The 14,769-nt window shown below is 40.6% G+C and overlaps 1 protein-coding gene across 1 annotated transcript in view; it reads right to left on the reverse strand.

The window, feature by feature from the left end:
* Positions 1–7,565, reverse strand: part of LOC128936512 (mucin-5B) — a 41,906-nt gene extending 34,341 nt beyond the window's left edge. Inside the window, exons 1-7 of the mRNA XM_054275503.1 lie at positions 7,484–7,565; positions 5,569–5,824; positions 4,036–4,150; positions 2,616–2,703; positions 1,619–1,746; positions 988–1,213; positions 61–186 (exon numbers count right to left, since the gene is read on the reverse strand). Coding sequence (XP_054131478.1) covers positions 61–186; positions 988–1,213; positions 1,619–1,746; positions 2,616–2,703; positions 4,036–4,150; positions 5,569–5,824; positions 7,484–7,565 — 1,021 coding nt within the window. The remainder of the gene's footprint in view (positions 1–60; positions 187–987; positions 1,214–1,618; positions 1,747–2,615; positions 2,704–4,035; positions 4,151–5,568; positions 5,825–7,483) is intronic.
* Between the last annotated feature and the right edge of the window lie 7,204 nt (positions 7,566–14,769).

A 14,769-nucleotide genomic window follows, 5' to 3' on the forward strand; every position in this document is an offset into this window, starting at 1 on the left:
AACAACTTCCCTTTTTCTCCCTTGATGTGTGTGATCATTGGCAGAAGCGACCTGCCTTACCAGGAGGACAGAAACAGCCATCTGTACACGGGGCTTTGCAAATCTTGCTCCTTTCTGGATCCGCACACGTGTCAGCACAGGAATTTCCACATTCCATGTACTCCATGTTGTTTGGGCATTCCTGATCTGCAAGACCAAACCAAAATGGAGTACGTTAATGATGTATTTATAATACCTCTCAAATTGTTGTGTCACTACCCAACCCCTTCTTCCTCCTTTTCTCTATATCTTGTTTGCAAGACCTTCTATGCCGATATGTTGTGTTTGTTTAATGTTTTAAAGGAATGTTTTATGGCCACTTTATCTTTTGGACAAAACTGTGCTGCTGGGAAATGTGAGCTATTTCACATTACTTTACTAGCTCAAGGTTGCCTGAAGTCACAATACAAGCAAAGAACATCAGAATCATTTAGGTAGTGATAACAGTTTATTTTTGCCTGAAGCATCAGTACTTCTGGCATTGATTTGCTATCCCAATCCACCCCAGCATTTTTGGTGAACTACCTGTAGCCTTCCCCCTGGATTTAAAGAGATTTCCTGCCCAGTAACTGGACTACTGAGAATGAAAACACAAGGTAAGATAAGTATGAACATGTTGCTCTTTTCAGTAACTACTTGTGTCTAGTTGTCACCATGTTTAAATAAGGCTCTTTATGAGTTAACTATGCAGAGTAAAATTTAAAAAAAAAGAACTTGAGAAAACGTAGTTGTAAGAAGGAGGTGGGCAGCATCAAGGTATAGTTCTAATTTAAGGAGAAAAATCAAGTTAAATTTGCAGAATTTTTTCCATTAACAATGTTTGTGTCAAAGTATTTTCACAGATTGATTCAAGGCAGTTACCAGAGCTCCTAGCTTTGCTCTGCTGGGATCAGAATACTTGTGTAAATGTCTAACCTGAAATAAATCTCCAGAGCAGTCACTACTTACAGCAGAGTTCTTTGGTTCTCCATTCCCCAGGGTCTCCCTTCCTCAGGACACAATCTCGAGAGTACTGGTTTAAAGTGCTGCATATGCAGCTGGGAACCAAATCAGAGTGAGAAGAATTAACTGCACAGTGGCACATGTCCTCAGCACAGGTCTCTATGTAGTCATCAAAGGCAACCACTCTGGGGCAGTTTCCAAAACGGGACATAAGTTTCTTGCATGCTTTTTTCTATTAAAAAAAAGGGGGGGGAGGGGGAAGAAAAGCAATACTTGATATTTTACCTCCTTTTAGGTTTTTGACTATACACTTCAAGTTTTGATGACACAATTCCAAGGTCACAGAATAATTCAAGTTGAAAGTGATCTCAGAAGATTTTCCAGTCTAACTTTCTGCCACAAAGTCCTTTGTCTTGGACTGGAAGCTGTCATTCAACTGGGCATTTTCCCAATAGCTATTTCTTTAATACCATAATAAGATATTCTTTCAGCTATAAGATCATAATTTTGCTCAAGTTCATCTGTAGAGTTCTGAAAAATTCAGTTTAGTGCATGCTCTGTAATTAAGATTTGTTTCAACAGTCTCTTCAACACTGTAGGTTGAGAGGGTTTGTACTTCTTAGTCCCACAGACTTACATAGGTGCTGCATCTGTTCCTCCTGGGATATTTTCCAGTGTGGTCATCTGGGCTCACATCAGCACACTTTTGTGATGGATCCTCTACTTTGTGGAAGTTCCCAAACTGTCTTGGATGCATTTTATACCCTGCAAAAAAAAACAAACCAGATGCATTTCAGTAACTTCCCACAATTCCTTAAGTCAATTAATGGGCTACAAAAATGCACTTACTCTTTGGGCTCAAAGGCAGTATGCACTTCATGAGATGCCCAAATTTAACCAGCATCTCTCTCTTATGGAGGATGACAGCCTGATATAACCTTCTGTTGGGCTAGAGTCAGGAATCTGGCACACTTGTATCAAGGCCTGCTGTCAGCCTGAACTTTCTGGTGCTTCTGATAATTTCCAGACTTCTCTTTGTTTTGGGTGTGTTTGATCTTACAGAGCTTTCTGTTCACATGTGCAACAGTCATACAGGTATTACATAAAGGGATGTTGTTATAACTTTGGATTCAGTCTTGCAGCTAATATCCCAGGATGAAGGTTTCTTTCCATCCATACAACCTGGTGCAGGATCAGAGGCTCAGCTATTTGCAATATCTAAAGGTGTCAGTGGATGGCACCACAGTTTCTTCAAAGATACTTTGTGTTTTCCCTGATGCTTTCATTTCATTATAGAGTAAAAAACAATCACAAATAGAAAGATTAAAATAGAACAGAAAATGCACTCTTGCATTTCCTGAAAGTAAGTTATTGTCAGTGGGGAACCTGGCAATGGTGCTGCATGATAGCCAAGTAATTAATTTTGGCGAAAGAGGTTGGAGACTCTTACAAATATGAAAAGAGCAGAAAACCCCAAATATCTCAGAACCTCTTAAAATACATCTCCTGCATATGCAAATGTTCATATGCCTGTCAGGAAATCTGAAAGCCTGCTCAGAGGAAACAGATATCGAGTTTCATGTCATGTATAAGGAGGTCTGTTCTGCATGAAAAATGCTGTATTTGTGACCTACCTTCCAAAATCAAATCATTCTTCTCATTGCCATCATAGTTCCCACACAGACCACATATTTTCTCTTTATATGTTTCTTCCAGGTCCAGCTACAAAAGAGGAGACACGGAGTTGAAAGGCTTTTCCCTGTATCAGCAGCACTTGTTGCAAAGTGATTCACAACAGAAAAGTGCAGTGGCAGAAATGCTCATTCCTAGTTTGTAGGAATGCCTCCTTTTCTGGCACAAATCTCTCATAAAACTTATCTGCAGACAGACTGAATTCAAATGGGAAGAGAATCCTCCAGCAATTGTCATTCCTACCCATTAAAGGTGTACCTGAAGCATGTTGAATACTGGATTAATCCCTGGACCAGTGTCTCCCAATATAGACACTGTATATAGAGACATTTGGTACCTCTTGCAGGGTACCACAGCTCCTCTCTGGACAGGTCTGATAACTGTGCTCTAATGCTGGATGTTGTAAAGAAGCAGCTTTGGTTAACTTTTAGCCATAGATAATGGGTTTTCTAGTCCATAGGGTGATGGAAAATTTTATAGCACTTCTAGGCGTGGGTCTGCCAAGCATTACTTATTTTCCCCATACTTAGTGGAAAAAACCAGCCAGGTTAGCACATTATTGCCTTGCTGGATAAAACTATTGCACCTAATCATTCCTACATGCTTGGGGAACAGTACTGGTGCCACTCAAGTCCACCCAAAAAAGGCAGTGCTTTTCCTACTGTTGTGTCCACTCTACAGTAATGTCCAAATAATGCCTTTAACACTCTAGGTATTAATTAGTACATGGGAAAGGGGAAAGCAAAAACTTCAATAAATCAGAATTTCAATATCACTTTTTTACTTCCTGATATCTTTTCTCTCTATTCCCCTTTTACCCTATCTCTATCTCTCTGAATGGCATAACTTGACACACAACTTCCATTTCATTAATCTCAGTCTGGATTGTGAAGGATAAGTATTCACACGCAAAAGTGTAAATGCACTGGTATGGAAGAGGATATTCCAGGGTAGATGTTTAGAGGAGAATTCCCACATAGCATTGCTTTGGAATGAAAGAGGCCAAGGTCTGAACTGGTCACACATATCAGTTTCCCACTCAATATGAGCATGAGACAGAGTAGCAAGGCAGAGCTGGAGGGCTGTTGCTGCCAGTGCCCCATGGAGCAAGAAGCTAACTGCAGATGTGATATATCCAGGATTAACCCTTCTGTCACAAAAAATTAGCTGGAATACCATAGGGTTGTGCCTGCCCCTGCCCTGTGAAACTATTGTCCAGTTTGGTATTTTTCTATGAGTTTATGGACAGAGTGATAGCTCCCACCCATAATTTCATATATCAACACAGTGCCTGCATCCAGCCCTGCTTTTCATTACTGATGAGGTTCACCAGGAGGAAAACAACTAACTGACTGTTCATACTAGGAGAGTGTCAGCCCAGTTCCACTTGAGTGTCAGGCCCAGCTTGGAAGTGACTTGGAAGTAAGTACAGGTGTCCTCAATCAGAATGCTCTTCAAGCTGAAAGGCACGGCAATCCTGGAAATTTGAGGGGAAAAAACAGATGGCAGTGAAAAAAAGACTGATGAAATCCTTACAGATACATAGGAAGGAAAACTAGAGTTAAAAGGAACTAACTAAGACATGGGAACACTCTTTGCAAGGTCAGACTTCATCCACACAATGTATTACATTGTCCACTGTGTCCTTTTACCAACCTTAATCCATAACATAATGCATTTTGGTCTTGTATTAATGTGGCTGATGTAGATCAGCCACTCAACTGATAGAAAGCAGCCAAACCCAAGGACCTAACCCTTATAAAAGGTTCTACCTTATAAAGTTTATAAAGCGCAAGATGACAATATTGGGAAAATGACCCTCCACATGAGGACGCTACAGGTTATCATCATCCTTCCAGGACCCCCTTGATATTTGGGATTCACAAAGAACTCTGTTCTGTTACTCATGCACTCATGCAACTCAGACCTACATTACTTTTCCATCTTACCAAGACAATTACCGTTCATTTTGCAACAGTCTAAAAACTTAGAAATTCAGAAAATGGATAGAAGATAGGAGATTTCTTGCCCCTTTGATTTAGGAGACACATATGGGCTTCGGTGCTATAATTACAACAGAGTGGTGCTATTCTATATTTGGTTGTTTCTAGAAGGCTGTCAAGACAGCCCATATGCTGGCAATTTTCTCTTCAACAAAATTGTGAGGGGTTTTCCCAGAGTCAAAGGTTGCCTAGGCCCTTCATAATTCTTTGCTAGGATCAGGACTCTGCACTTCTCATGGGAACTGTCCCTAATATTGTGCCTAACTTTCAGCTACTGTTGCATATGATTTTTACTTAGGGAATATTTTTTATCCTTCTCTTTGCAGTTTGTGGTTAATTGGAATTAAAGGTGTGGATTTTGACTTCTAAAAATTCTGCCTTTTCTTATAAGAAGATCCCTGACCAAGTTGTGATCTGCAAAGCTGAGCAATTTTCTAGACTAATCTATCTGGAAATGGACAACTGTCCCTAAAAGAACCATCTGTTCCTGAACAGCAACATAAAACAGTAGGGTTATTACCACAGAAATAATGTTTTGAGAAAAAAGAACAACCACCAAGCTTCTACAGATCTAAACTTATATAAATAAAGTGTTTGGGTTAATGTACTTTCCTTCATCCCTCCCTCTCAAATCAAAGCAACGTTAAGGAAACCTTAAAGCACCTTCTGTTTCTGTAATATACACATTGCTCTCTACTTGTTGGTGTTGGTCCCTGGGACCTGTAGTTTAGTTTAAATGCCTCTTGCTTTCTCAAACACCATGGGGACGACTCTTCACAATACCGTGTTCGTAAAGCTATACATCTCATACACAGCCACTGCTTTCCAGTCAGACCACCTAACACGTGGCAATAAAAATGCACCTCAAAACAACATTGCAGTCTTTACTCACTTCTTCCCGTTCACCGTGATTCCCGTCTCCTTCACCTCCAGGACCACTCCATCAATGGTGACAGTGAAGTAGATCAGGAAGCTGTTCTTGGCACTGCGCCTGATCTGAATGTTAAAGTCCTGGTAGCTGTCATTGCAGTGCGAAGCGAAGACATATGTGCAGGTTCCAGGAAAAGTAAACTTTACATGGTCAAACGTATGGAAGTGGAAGTTGCCCCAGGTGACACATTCACTCCTACTGACAGTAGAGACCTGGACTAAAGAAAAATCATAGTAGGGGAGCTTAGAAATTCACCCCCTTTTTTTTGCTGAAAAACATTAAAGGGGCAGATTTTCAAAGGCAAAATTGATAACTCCTGGAAAATACTAGCCTTTGGGAAGTAGTTTCATCTCACTGAACTTTTGAAGTCCATTACTTTTGAAGTACAGAGACACCTGCAATGTGAGCAGATTAGCCTAGTCTCCTTTGAAGTTAACAGTGAAAAGCAGAAGAGGTTCAGCTTTCTCATCTTACATATGTGCCTAGCAAGAAGATGCTGTAAACCACATGCATCTCTCCATTGTCTAAAAAGGCTGTGTCTATATTCATGCTGTAGACAAATTTTCACTGTAGATATCTAAAGTGAAGTGAAAGAATCCCATTCTGGATGTCTAAATCTCATTTAACTCAGGCAAGATTTTGTGTTGAGTGCTTTCCAGGAGATACCACAGGTGGCATGAATTTACAGCAAAGTGGCAGCTGCTGATTGATCTCAGTGGTTGAGGCTTCTACCAGCTTCAGCTGTTGGCTAAGAGATACTTGGTTTTCCTTCTCGACCAGAACTCATGTTTTGGCCCTCTAAGCTTTACCTCTGTCAAAGGTATAGGTACATAGTCTAAGTGCATATAAGACATTACTTCAGAAAGCAGTTTTCACACCACTGAGCCGTTTTCACAAAGAAAACTAATTAATCACCTTGAATTAAATTATGTATGCCCACTACAAAATACTTTCAGGATTTCTTCTGAAAGAATGACAAATGAAACAGGCAAATTTTTTTCAGGATTTCTTCTGAAAGAATGACAAATGAAACAGGCAAATTTCTTTGTGCTCTTCAGGTAGCATGTTTAGGACTATCAACACAGATATCCACCACAGATCAAATCAAAAAGTTACTCATTTACTCAGTGAACTCTAAAATTTTATTAAATATTCCTGCCTAAGAATCACCAGGGAAGAACTGAGAAATTCAGATCCTTGTGTAATAAATGTGCAGCCCAAACTCAAGTGCCCTGTAAGTCCTTGCAGAAATAGCTTTTTAAAGGGACTGCTACTGTCATAGGTGGTTGCAGCACTGGAGTAGGGCAATTTAGCACTTTCCTATGCAGTCATGAGGGCAGGTGAGAAAGTTTGGGTATCCTGGAAATGAAATTGCTGGAATTACTAAGGCAGCAATAACTGGTACATCAATTGTGTATTAAGCAGTTGGGGAAAGTGTAAGAGATTAAAAATCAAACCAGGAGTGCACCAGAGCACAAAAAATGTGATTCCTGCTAATGCACCATTTCATACTAGTCAATCAAGCCTAGCTGGTGATATGGTAAGTACTTCTTTTTGGAAGAATATGTGTGAAATGTGTTGAAAAGGGTGTCACCATTTTTTTTTGTTTGGTTTGGTTTGTTTTTTTGGCGCAGAGGGTCTCCTCTATAAGAATAGTCACTTAGAGCATAAAACATAAAACACTACCTAGTAATGAAAGAAAAAAAGACATACTTAAATGGTTGACAATAAGGATGAAAAGGTACCGTGTTTAACAGTATCTGGCATGTCTACATCTCATATGAATATGTGACAAATTTTCATTTGTCAACTCTATTTCTCACCTATGGAGAGCTATATGAGAGCAAGTAATGAAAGAATTAGGTTATTTTCTTACCTATCTGAACTGGTTCTTTGGCCTTGCAAAAACTCCAAATTAGGCAGAAGATCCAAAATGATCTCCCTTTTTTTATTTCCATCTTGCCATGAAGTTGTAACTTGAAAATCCTTTCAGGGAAGTGTTTTTTCTTGGCTTATAGGCAGATTTTTATAGTCCAGGAGTTTGGCATGAGAACAAAACACTGATGGCAGGGTCCCTGAAAGGTGGAGCTTCATTAAATTTTCTTTCAGTCATTCATTATTAGCACCCAGAAACCTCCTCTCTCTCAGACAAGACAGGTATCCAGTTCTTTACTGCTTTATGGGGACAGAGAGCTGTCTGTTTCAAATTTCTTCCTTTGAAAATAGGTCCCCTCACCCTCCTCCTACAGTTGTTATTTCTTTGGCAGCAATAGGTGGGGGTTTTTTGTTGTTTTTTTGGTTTTTTATGACATCTGATTAGTTGCGAGCAAGCACTGACCTCTTTCAGAGTTTTTCTCTGTCTTGCACATCAGCAGAATCCCCCAGCACAAGCAAATGTGTTTGTTGCCTCTACCAGCTTTAATGGTGACTTCTAAACAGAGCAAAAAGTATTATCAGGTCAAGCATAATGTATGGTTTATTTAGAGAAAAATCTTTTGTCAGAGGGCACTGTCCCTTAAGAAGTGTACTCAAAATATTTTACAAAAAAAGGCCAGATTTACTGCTTCAGTAGACCAGAAACAAAACCAAAAGTGTAAAAATTCTCACCTCAACTGCACAAATGGGATTTAATTTATTCTTTATGCACACAGAAGTGGTGGATTCTCCAAACATCATAAGGGAGCAGTGTCCAAGTCCTGTCATAATGTAGATGACAGTTCATTCCTTCACCACCTAGATTACTTTTGCTGCTGCAAAAGAGTCCCCTGGTGCTCTCAAAGTACATTAATACCCTACCACATACCTATAAAAAGTCCAGTGAGTTCAATCATGAGCTCTGCAGCCCCTTGCAGGACACCCTACAAGGATATTCTGATTTCGGTGATTTTAGAGTCCCTTCTGAAATTTACTTGCCTTGTTGACACAAACTGACCTTGCATTTCTTTTCCTCATCTGTGCCATGGGGGAACTGCTCCTGACAAGAGAGGAAGCTTCTCACTTACTCCCAGAAAATCAAACCTGGGTAACGGGCATTCCCATGCTTCCAGCTGCTCCATTCCCTTTGGGAAAACAGCAGAGTGATTGCCAGTAGTTAAGTGGGCACAGATACAGTTTAAGGTGGACATAGTTTTGCCCCTTCTTGCAAGGCCTCAGGTCAAGCCTGCCCATGTACCCACTGGGGAATATGAATATGAATGCCTTTTGGTTGGCAGGCACCAAGCTGGGCCTTGGGAACAGTCTTGCTCACAGCTTTGCCAGACTTTGTGCTGTTGCCAAAGTGGAGTGTCCCAAAGCTGGCCCACTGCTGCTGCCCTGCACAGGCACAAGGTGCTTTGCAGAATCACAGGTGACAGCGTCTGCCAGATGAAGATTTGCTGCTGCCCTTGCTCTAAAGAAAAGTTGCACCAGCGTGCATGAGCATTGTGCAGGACATGAAACATGAGTTCGTGTTACCCCTTTGCCACTGTCCGTGTCCCATTAATTCCATTGTCAGTCGCACTGGAGGCAGGGCACTACTGGAAGGTAATTCTTGAAGCCCTGCCATTTTGGCTGGAATACAGAACCAACAGACTTTGTGGCACTGGTGATGGAAGGCATGGACTGCTGCTGCTTTTCCTTTTAATCACAGCACATCTTCCCTCCTGATCTCTGTCCAAATAGGTACAAAGCTAGGAGAATATCCAGTAGATAAACTTAACCGTGAGAATATGACATTTGAAATATGAGGATGATCTGAAATTGAATACAGTGAAATATCAACACTCAAATACAACAGATTCTCCTGGTAATGTTTATACTGAGTTCCCGTTCAGGCCACAGTACAGGGCTAATGGCAAGTGTGGGGAAGGGCTGTGAAGCCAGAAGGAAAAGCATATAGGTCAGTAGACCACAGATACAGACTAAGAGAGCTTAGTTGAGGTAAAGGTGGATAGCTGAAATGCGTTAATTTTCCATAATCAATGCTAGTGTCAAAATCCAAATGCAGAACTCTGCTGAGATAAAGTCCATATTTCTTCAGTCACTGTCCACTTCCTTTCCCATTACCATCCAAGAAATCTAAGTATCTATTTAATTCATTTTGGTATGAGAGTAGAAGGAGGAATCAGACTCTAGGAGCATGATTCCTGACTCTGGAAAAAGCCCCCTTTATTCCCACTGAGCTGCACAAAAGCAGCAGGAACCATGTAATAACCACTTGCCAGAGATACCCTTCAGGTTGGAGTAGTTCTTTGATGACAAAGACATAGTGACCTTGACCTCTGCAACTTCCAGCCCTTTGTGTTCTACATTGTGTGGGGTGATTCAAGGTAATGGGAGGATGGGCAGGAGGAATGAGTTAGGCATCATTTACCCCTGTAAGCCCCACTTAGCACTTAGGGGCCTGGGAAGAACATGAACAGCACATTAAAATTTTTCAAGGAAAAGACAGAATAAAACAAATGATTCATTGAACCAACATTCACTTATGCTCTAGTCAGCAGAGATAGTAGTATCAGTCATCTGGGATCCTCCCCTGAGAAAAGCAAGAGCAAAACTCAACTCAGAGAAATGGGAAACCCAGTCCTCTTGCTCTATACCTAGCCATTTTCTTACCTCTGCTTGTTTGCTCTGTCATTTGTGCCATTCCTTTGCCATTTCTTGGGGAGCAGAGTTTCTGTCAATGACTAACCAGAGCTGCTGCTTCTGGCTTCTCCACAGATACTGCGGGCTACACTCCTTAGAAATCACTGGTTGCTTCAGTCTTCTGCAGTGATTTCAGGGCTACTGACAGGGGAAGAATATTTGCATTCAAATTAAGTTTTTATATTCAAGAGTGGAAACACTGAAGTTTTCAGGAGAAATACATGGAAGCTTTTCAGAAGGAAATGCAGACTGACAGGGAGCTTACAGGCTGTGTTGATCACCTACCACTGAATCATTGCTATTGGCACGCAAGTTATAACTATTCCCCCCACAGTGACAAACTGGGATTAATAACTCTTCCCTTTATTGGACCCTGCAGGATAGGAGGCCTTCCCTCTTCTGCAGCTGTATTAGCAAAAAGAACAATTCCTCTTGGCCCCTTTACAGCCCATTTCATGGATCGTTTGCCATTAAAGGGTATGTGATTTTAGTAAATACAATAGGTAAATATTAACTCAGTTTCTTTATCACCACTGACTCACTGAAGATAAGCCATCATGAAGCTAATGTAATACACCAGTGACTCACAAAAATATATTTTTGCTATGAACTTGGTAAAAGCTACACTCAAGCAGGAGGCATCTGGTGGATCAGTGCCCTTCATAGCCAGCCACTGTACTTAAGTATGGCAGTTGTGTTTGTATCATATCCTTCTGTCAGAGGGGTATGATGATTCCATATGTGCTGTAAAGAGTTATGGCCATCCTGAGTCAGTTCAACACTGGGAGGTTGAGTTTGGAAATCCTCTAAGAACCCAGTTCATTTCAGGTAAAATTGGTACTGCTTCTTGAAATGAGTATGCAATATAAGAGTGTTTTACAAGCACTGCCTAGAAAATAAACCTAGAGAAATTATGTGTGCTCCGTTAACAAAGTAATATTAGCTAGGAAAACATTTCATTTGTCAGGCAGTTTGTGCCAATAATCCACATGATTAAAAACATCCAAAGTGATTTTGGCAAAATATTTTACAAAACTGGTAGTTATAATAATCAGTAATTGCCAGTAGAATTCAAGAACAGGAATTATCCTTTTTAATCCTTTGCATGATATCACAGAATTTAGGAAAGTTACATTAAAGATTTATTTGATCTATCAGATTTCTGTCTACCATACATTTTGAAACAGATGTCATTAAGTATAAGGGGATCTGTGGCAGGCAGTGGGAAAGGAGGGAATGGATATCTGCCGTCAATTGTCCATTAAAATACATGACAAATGCCTTCAGTATTTCAATTTTGGTAGGAGGTGGTTGAATGATTTTTACATTTTGCCTTAGAATGGACACAAAGCTCCTTAACCACTCATCTTGCCATAGAGCTCCTTGACTTTTTGCGAACAAATCAAGGACATTAGTTATTCCTGTTTGCAAGGAATGAGTCCAGCTGCTCTTTTCTGTTTTTGTTTAAGATGTAGATCTTTCAAAATCCACGTACAAGGAGTAATGACACGGCTGATTGGTGTCGTGCACACAGGTCTCTTTGACCCATTGGCACTTCCTCACGTAAGAGAGACTCCCTGCATAGAAAGCCATCTCATCAGGAGGTTGGGCCCTAGAGATTTTCTACTTGAAAGGTTTTACTTTAAACAACCTTCCTGGCGGAAAAATATGGGGTAGCAGAACAAAGGGAAGCATATGAATTTTCTGCTTTAATATTTAGAACTTTTATGGGGTTTAGACTAAAGCAGATTCTACCTCTTTTTAAAAAGCAACTTCTTATTTCCTGGATGCCAAAATAAGTCAGAAGAGGCCACTGCATGCTTAATACTGAAGCCTCTATAACCTTGAAACTACATGAAATACATACCCAGTAACCATGTCCACCATGACTGAAAGTGACTGCAAGCCAAAAGAAAGGCTAAGAGATGGGGCAGAAAACAAGTTAAGGTGGGCATCTAGGAACCTTGGCCTAGGGTTTTTTGTGTGGAGGGTAGAATTAGCCACCCAAGAACTACCTGCCCTTATGTTTTGCTCAGACTCCCTGTACTTTTAAGGAGAAGAATGATCATACAGATCCCATAGATTCTGCAAAAAAACAGCAAGAAATGCTCAGCTACACTAGTCCAAATGGACAGGCTATTGAAATTTAACTGCTGTGTCAGGTCACAGGCACTGTGTAAAGCCACATTCCTTGATCACTGTTGCCTTTTGTTACTGCTTAAAGGAAAGCTGCATGGAGCACAGGTGCACCTTCTCAGTGCCAGCTCTGCCATACTTTCTCTCTGCTTGAGTTTTTTTCAAAGTACTAAGCTAATGAAAACATCACAGTGGTGATTTTTACTGTTCTAGAGACTAGTTTGTGAACAGAATGCAAGCATTTTATGTAAGAGTGCTGAAAAACTGGAACATTAAGGGGAATACAGTTTGTCCAGAACAGATTTTAGAAGCATGATGCTGAAAATTAACTTAAGGGATTTTCCATATTAGTGATGGAAATATGGCTTAGGTAACCTGCTTGGACACATTTGGACCTTAGTCTGGAAGGTTGCCAGTTAAGAACATGGGTAGCCTGAAAAGAGTGAGTTAATTTGGAAATTTGACCCTGGAGAGGGTTGCTCAACTTTAAGAACTAGTTCTGCCTTAAAATCTGCCCTACCCCTCAAAGCTTCCACTGGGAGGTGAAATTTCAGAAATTGTATATCAATGTTGCAGTTTTTGAAATGCGTTTCATTTTTGTCAGACCTAAAACTACAAGAATGTTCTTTTTTGTGATCTCAGAATTTTGTAAGTCTATTTTGTCTTTTCCCAGTATCTGAGTTTGCTTTTCCAGACAAGTGCAACAGTCTATAACAGGCACAGTAACTGCAGGATTATTTACTTAGGGCTTTGCCTTTGCTAAAGTCCTTTCACTGGGGCTTATGTGCAGAGTTGCATGTGCTTAGTTCAGTGAAGTGCGGTTTAGCAAAGTACACTTAAATGGTAAACACACTGAAAATTTTATCTTACCCTTCCCACAGAAGAAAAAAAATACTATCAAAGAACATAGTTAGATCAGAAGACAAGGTAGTTATTAGATCAGAAACCCCTACCTTGTATTATTTTGAGAAGAATTCTTCTTGGTTTGCAGGTGTTTTCCCCCCTCTTTCTGAATCCCATCTGCCTCACCTCATATAGCAGCAGTTATTTTTCCATATTGCTAACAAGTATTTTCCTTTCTGTCTCTGGTGTTCTCAAAACACATAGCCAGTAATGCTTCTTAAAAAAACCTTCTCTCTTTATAAGCAAATCTTCTGTGAACTCCTTTTTAACTGCACATGGAAGTTCTCGCTGTGTTGCTGAAGAATGCCATGAACAACATGGAGTTTCCAGTGCATGTCTAGGTAGCTACAAGGAAATTGTTTGAGATTCCAGCTATCTTGGATGAGAAGACTACAAGCAGGAATGAAACCTGTGTGATCTTGGACAGCAGGAGCTGGGACCTTAGGGTTTGGTGCCTTCAAAGGCTGTGTTACTGGAAGTCCTACTTGCCTCCCAAGAAGGCTTCCCCTTTTTCCAAGACAAAACTGAAACTGTTAAGTACTGGAAGAAGAAGAAAAAGAAACAGAACAGAGGAGGAAAAACCCCTCAGCACCAATGAAAGTGGGAGGCTGGATAGAAAGTCTGGAGGAGATGAACACAGGACTCAGGCAAGGAGACAAGACATGGGCTCTTGCTACTGCTTTCTTTTTGCTAGGCTCCAAAAGACAAGGCAGTTCCTGGAGAATTGAGTCATTCTTTGAAGACAGAGAGAGTCAAGCCCACTCCCTTCCAGCATTAATGCTTTCTATGGAGCTGCCAGGGTCCTTTGTGGTAGGTCCTGCCTAGAAGACAATGGGATCAGAATGTTCCACAAACTCCTGAATCCCTAATGTGCTGATATCACCCTTTCAGAGAGGGTGATGAGAAACATTTCTTCAGGGTTTGTTTTTTTTTTTTCCTCAGGGTTTTTTCCTCATTTTCCTCAGGATTTTTCAGAAGAATCTCTTCTTGTGGTCTGCAGATGAAACAGCTCTTGCTTAAGAAACAAAATGCTTCCTGGGATCAGATAATACAGATCTCAATTTACTTCCAAGAGGGGTGTGGAAGGAAGGAAAAGTGCTGCTCACTGCCACTACTACTTTTTGTAGGGATACACAGTTAAAAGTTTCTTTTCTTCCTTTCTCTCCCAAGTACTATCAGTGTATTTCTCCACTGGAGAAAGTTTAATCTGTTCAACTCTGTCATCCAGTTCCACTGGAAATACAGGTGCAAACTGAACCACTAAGTTCTAAGGTGAATAAGAGTGCAGAAGGGAGTGAAGGTTTGGCATGTGCAGTGTGACCTGGAACTGCCAAGAACTTGTAAGTAAGAATTCTCTGACAGTGTGTGCTTGTGAACCTGCTTATGGGCAGCACTGACCCAGCAACAAAACTGAGAGGGCTGCCATAACCCAGAGCACCGTGACAAATAACACCTTGTATGTAAATTCCTGTCAGAATAATTGTCTTTCCAGTGCTTACT

Source organism: Melozone crissalis, unplaced genomic scaffold (genome assembly GCF_028551555.1).
Source record: "Melozone crissalis strain CALT ecotype California unplaced genomic scaffold, PUWL_Pcris_2 ptg000018l_1, whole genome shotgun sequence".
Lineage (NCBI taxonomy): Eukaryota > Metazoa > Chordata > Aves > Passeriformes > Passerellidae > Melozone > Melozone crissalis.